This window comes from Gavialis gangeticus, unplaced genomic scaffold (genome assembly GCF_001723915.1).
Source record: "Gavialis gangeticus isolate Ggan-Ray unplaced genomic scaffold, GavGan_comp1, whole genome shotgun sequence".
In the NCBI taxonomy this organism is placed as follows: Eukaryota; Metazoa; Chordata; order Crocodylia; family Gavialidae; genus Gavialis; species Gavialis gangeticus.
In genome coordinates this window covers 61,417,395-61,423,394 of record NW_017728993.1, presented here as the reverse complement: position 1 = coordinate 61,423,394, position 6,000 = coordinate 61,417,395, and the positions used below count along the sequence as shown (strand labels likewise).

The 6,000-nt window shown below is 46.2% G+C and overlaps 1 protein-coding gene across 8 annotated transcripts in view; it reads right to left on the bottom strand.

The window, feature by feature from the left end:
* Window positions 1-313: 313 nt before the first annotated feature.
* SEC16B (SEC16 homolog B, endoplasmic reticulum export factor) overlaps window positions 314-6,000 on the bottom strand; it is a 55,389-nt gene continuing 49,702 nt past the window's right edge. For 4 of the 8 annotated variants that reach the window (XM_019501828.1, XM_019501827.1, XM_019501825.1 and 1 more), the window contains exons 23-27: window positions 5,604-5,728; window positions 3,244-3,383; window positions 3,045-3,118; window positions 2,448-2,543; window positions 314-1,405 (exon numbers count right to left, since the gene is read on the bottom strand). In XM_019501828.1, the coding sequence (XP_019357373.1) occupies window positions 1,331-1,405; window positions 2,448-2,543; window positions 3,045-3,118; window positions 3,244-3,383; window positions 5,604-5,728 (510 nt within the window). In that variant the 3' untranslated portion in view covers window positions 314-1,330. Of the gene's footprint in view, window positions 1,406-2,447; window positions 2,544-3,044; window positions 3,119-3,243; window positions 3,384-5,603; window positions 5,729-6,000 lie in introns of those variants that run through there. The other 4 variants (XM_019501831.1, XM_019501829.1, XM_019501832.1 and 1 more) reach the window with 4 other exon arrangements.

Genomic DNA, 6,000 nt, shown 5'->3' with positions numbered 1-6,000 from the left:
TATAAATATGAAAGAAGTTTCAAACAGAAAGCAATTCTGAATCAGAAAACTGAAATGTTTTAGGGTTGAAACAAACCATATTTATTTTATTGTTCCTGTTTTATTGAAGAATCCAGTGCCACAAATTCACTGAATTTGTGAAACAGCTTGGTATCACTCAACACACATTTTTTGGCCAAAGTAAAGATTTAGACAAAAACCTTCACCCAGCTGAATTCAAATCCTTCCATATGGATTAGGGAAGAAAGGGCCAAACTGATGCCATATCTTTGACTTAGATTGAGCTTGCCTAGCAGGCAGACAGGCAAGTTGGCAGGGCTGAAAAACATTGGAGTTTATTTCAAAAACATTTAATACAAACACAGCATGTATGTCACTAGAGAGACAAGACAGATATGTCCTTTACCATCAGAAATCATACACAAATTTGAAGGCGTGACATCTTTGGATTCCCCAAAGTCACCACTGAATAGTTACAATGATGAGTATTTTGTGGGAGAGGGAAGAACTCCCAGTGTCCATAGGCTTTATTGTTATGTCCAGTGTCACTCTGGTCAGGAAAGACAAGCTGCTTTTTTAAAGACAAACAACCCTTCTCGTCCAGTTGACCCAGGGAGGCATTTGAATGCCACGGGCTACTTCCACCAGAGGCTGCCTGTATTGTCCACACGCTTCCAGTTTCTACCACTCTGAGAGCAAGTGTGTAACCTGCACTCTGATGTCCTGCATGGCAGCTACAGAATGGCCATACAGTCGTTCATGTCATTATTGCAATTACATGTGCAATGGAAACTGGACACTGAAGCAACTAAGTTACGTCACTTGTGTCCAGCTGCCTGCTGCCACAGGATTGTTCCCAGAAGTACAGATACCAGTGCATTGACCACTGAATACCAGTAAATAAGGCTCCATCACACCTCTTGGAGAGGATCCCCCACTGTTGGAGATGTCACTGTTAGGCCACTGCTCCTGAAATCCAGCCTGAATTTTCTTTTGCTCGTTTGTTAAGTATTATTATTCCACAGTGAGTGCTTGTGTTTTGCAACTGGGAGAATCTTTGTACATCCTCTCTCCACGACTCTCAACCTGGGCAATCACAACTAAAATGATGGATGCTCAGTCTCAGAAAGAAGAGAATCTAACCCCACCCTGCCCCCACAAGCTGATGCCATCTGCAAGGAGACGCCTGTTCACAGGAAATACTTTTACAAAGCCCAAAGGAAGGAGCACAAGAGCAGGGAGCTAAGTACAAATGTTTCTATCCCCATGGCAAGGCCACTTATGTCCTCTGCTGCATCAGAGGCTTTGGAGACAGCCCAAGCCTCACCCGTCATGGTAGGGTTGGGTAACGTCGCTGTGAAAGCCACTTTGGTTGGCTCAGTCCAGGGGATACAGCATTGAAGAGCTGGAAAGGACAGAAATATCCTGAGTGAGACAATAGTGTGGCTGACTGACAATGGATGGCACATACAGTATTTTGGTAGGTAAATGAAAAGCCTTCTGCTCAGTGAGTCAGAAGCAGTTTGAAAACAGCCCAGTTCTATTTGCTTGATTGCATTGCTCTTGAATATGGTGGATGGGCAGCACTGACTGAGGGCAGGTGCAGGCAGGACAAGGGACCTGCTTGCTTTTCCCACAGAGCTCTGCCAGTGCAAATCAACCCCTGCCTGCAAAAACCTCTGTTAGTCCAAAAGCAGACCTACATCCAGGTCCTTACCTGCCCACCCCAACATTCTTCATGCCCCTTGGGCCTTTAAGGACTTTTAACTGAGTTGTTTATACACCCTCAGCTATCCCAGGACTAGGTTGGTATGATTACACCACCATGTCCCCAACACTCACTGGGAAAGACCACACTCCAGCCATTCTCACTTGTATGAGCCAGACCCAGAAGTGTAACAGTGGAGCTTCTTTGGGTATGTCCCCCCCGACCCATCTCCCAGCTCTTTGAGAAAGCAGTGTAGATCTCTCCAGTGCCTCAAGCAATTAGAGGATCAATATTCTAAACCTGCTACATCTCTACCCTCCTGCAGCAGGCAGGAAGGCATGGCTGATGCACCTGTCTTCAGCAAGCAAATGGTCCCTGACTCTAATGTGCATCAAAACTGAAGCTGAACAGAGAACTAAGGGGCCACAGCCAGCTACCTATGCTCTGCAGCACCTGGTGGGTTTCAGCTGTGGTACGGAAGCTGGCAGTCTGCCTGCTACCAAGACTAAAATGTTCTCTTTCCACCATGCCCAGAGTAGCTGCCTCCAGGACTCTGCTGGGAAGGAGATAAACATGTAGGGCATCTGTGCCCTTCCCTTGGGGGACTTATGGTGTGACTTACCCTCAAAAGGATCCCAACCAACTAATACTAATGTTAATCCTAATCCTAGGAGTCCCTGTGTGGTGGTACCACTCCCAGATTCCCATTCTTGTGATAGAAAAAAAGAAACATCCATACCTGAGGAATGTGAGCAGGATTGAAAAGTGGGACTGGGCCTTCTCTTGGAGAAGGAAGAAGACTACCTGGGCCAGACAAGGGGTCATGTGAATCATTCTGAAACAGAACACAGATAGAAACTAAACAGGTGGCACCTGCTTTGGTGAGTGTAGAAGTCAAAGGAGCTTCCTTGGTTAATAGGTTCAGGCACTGGCAATTGTAGGAAGATGCTGCTCAAGCCAGTTAGCTCCCCACTGCAGCAAACCACAAGAAAGGTACTGTCCAATCTACTTCTTCCTTGTTTCCTCCCCCTCTCCAAAAACTCATAGAATCAGAGAATTATAAAGTTGAAAGGGACCTTGGGGAGCATTTGGTCCAACTCCCTACACAAATACAGAAATACTTTTCCTAGATCATCCCTGACCAATACTTATCTAGCTTCTTCTTGAGCACTTCCAATGAAGATGATTCCACAACTTCCCTGGGAAGTCTATTCCTCAGCCTCACTGTTCTAACAGTAAAGAAGTGTTTCCTTCCCACCAAAACAATAGACAGAAGGACCAACATAGAAAGAAACAGTAATGTATCCACACACAGAGCCCACCCTTCTCTCCTCACCTGGCCTCCAACTTCAGGAAAGCCTGCCAATTTTCTGCCATCGGGGCCCGTTGTGGCTGTTGGTTCATTTTTAGCTGCAGAAATGAGGACAATTATAAACTTTTCAGCCATTCTGGGTTTGTGTGACCAAAACATCCTTAAAAACAAAAGTATCCACTTCCAAGAGGCAGCCAGGGGCTGTGGCTTCAGCTATGTTTACCTGAGTTTCTGGAGACAGGTGCAGAACCACTAGCAGGAGCATGTGATGAAGGGCTTGTTCCAGCAGTGGGAGTAGCACACAGTGGTGAGGATGGCGAAGTCTGCTCCTGAGGAAGCACATGCCAATTTAAGAGGAAGAAACTGCATGAAGAGAAGGAAACTGCATCTAGTCCTGAGTTCAGGCCATGGACAGTGCAGATTCATGGTGCTCTGCTTTCATATATCCCAGAACACCCCAACAGGGATTAAAGGCTCATGATATATTTAGTAACCTATGACATAGGAAATTCAGATCCAAAGACAGACAACTGCTGTCTGCTGCTGAACAACAATTTGGCAGCTGTAATGAGATAGGTTAACCCCAACTGCTAGCAACTCTTGAAAGTTGTATTGAGCCACATCATCTACGCTGCAATCCTTGCAGATCTCCCAAGCTAAGCAAGAAAAGCCCACAAGAGGCTGAGGCCACTCCAGGAAGTAGTGGAGGTAAGTCAATGGTTAGTGCTCGTCCCTTGGCATTCATACTGAACAAGTATCCCAGTGTGATGCTGAGGGGTGCTATACAAGAGGAGCTGCTGCCCATTGCCTGACACATAGCATTGTATTCTTGGTTTCTTGTGGTTACTTAAAAAGTGGCCACAATTTGCATAGTGAGAAGGAGCAACACCTCCTACATCCTGCATCAAGGCCTAAGCCAGTACCTATTAGTTTTTAGGATAGGACTTTAATGGAGAGGTAGATCCCTGCACCTCTGCCTACTCAGAGGTTTCCTGAATTTGTGTCAAGAGCTGGGTGTTGGCGACTGTCAGATCTAGGTTCATATACACATATATATACACATATATATAAACATACACACACACACACACACACACCCCCCCACCCCCGGGGAGGGTGTGGTTAGGAGTGCATACTGCCTGCCTCCTGTTTCTCCTGCAATTCCAATTAGGGATGTTATCCTTCACTTCAGCCCCCGAAAACTGTCCAAGCGTTGCTGTTTGCTGCTAACAGCTGCTGCTTTCCACTTCAGCAGAGGGCAAGTAATCCCCACAGAGCATCCAGGGGGCTTTGAGAGCCTTCTGCATGAAAGTTGCTTTATAAATATATAATTATTATTCATAAGAATTGCTTCCAGACTGAGACTTCAAGCTCACAGGTTCTACCCTACTTATATCTGTATATCCCTGTATACAGCAGCATGTAATAAACAGACTGACAAACTGGGAACAGCTGAGAGGATGTGAGAAGGAGAATGAGATATTGAGATGATGGATGAGGATGAAGACAGTGTCAGTTCTATCAACTCTCCTCACTTAACCCTCCTCTGGTCAGGCCTGGACTATCTGTCCACTGTGGTTTCTCCAGACACTGTAATTCTCCTTCCGTATACGATTCCTTGCCATCACCTAACTTGCATGCCCCATTACCACAGAGAACATCAAAGGTCTGTCTCTGTCTAGCAATGATTCCTGTGCCATTCAGTCTTGGCATAGGAAGGGATTAGCCTGAACAGCATGGTGGTGAGACAGATCATACCAGGATGAGGCAGAAATTTGCAAAAGGGAACATAGTTATGAAAATGAGAGTTCAGGTAGGTAATAAGGGACCACAGGATAGGTAGTCATGCAGCCTTTGTGCAAATTTTGCACACCCACACATGCATACAGACCTCTGCCAATGCACCTCAGCTGTGACCCACAGCCCCCAAACTGGCAATTCCAGTCCTACAATCCCAGACACAGCTCTGACCATGCCCCCCAAACCTGACCTGCAGCACACCCCCCCCTGCATTCCCAGTGATGAGTAGCCACCCCCAGATCTATCAGTACAGTGCTCCCCACTTCTGACCTGCTACTGCAATACTGGAACTTCCCACAGAGTTATGTCAAGATATCTCCATTGCTCTGGAGCAGTGGTTCTCAAACTTTTTAGACTCAAGACACTCTTATTAGTGTCATGGCACTGCTCATTAGACTCAAGGCAACCCTTTAGAAATGGCAGCTCCTAGTTTTCACTTGTTTTTTGACTACAGAAAACCAATAGAGCCATCCTACCATTGCAAAGACCTCAAAAAGATCACAGCAGGTCAGAATGTTTTTAATGCTATGGATTCCTATTTGAAATCTCTGGGTTTGACTCGTGCATCTCGTTTGCAGACTTAACAATGCTAACATTGCATGGCACTCCCATGGCACCCCTGAAAGCCTCTTAAGGCACCGCAGTGTGCTGCAGCACACTGGTTGAGAATCACTGCTCTAGAGGATCAAGGTAATGGGAAGAAGTCCCTTCTTGTGACTGAGCATGAGAGAGGAGACCATGTGCAGTTTCTGTAACAGAAAAGTGTCCTTTTTATCTTGTTACCTGGAACCCCAGTGCAGTGGAGTCTGGGGCAGTTTCAGATCGATCTCTGGAAGAAGCCACATCCTTGCTGGGCTTGGATCGAAACCAGCTGAACCAGCCAAAGCCCGAGCCCTGGGAAACACAGACTCTTATCCTCAATGGAGTAATTTATTAATGGTGATAAATTAAAAATGCAACAGCCTGAAAATTCAAAGGCAGGGAGTGGAGAAGGAAGGAACTGTGGAACCCAGCCTCACTGGGCCCACATCCCACAGCTTTCTGAGAAGAAAGAAAGGATTCGTGAAAACTCAGCCTCTTCCCGCTGCTGGGAAAGGAAAGAAATCAATCCCTAAAACTCTGTATGGGCATAAAGGAGAGCAGAAAGGCTGAGAAGCCCCTAGTTCCTGACAAGTCATTG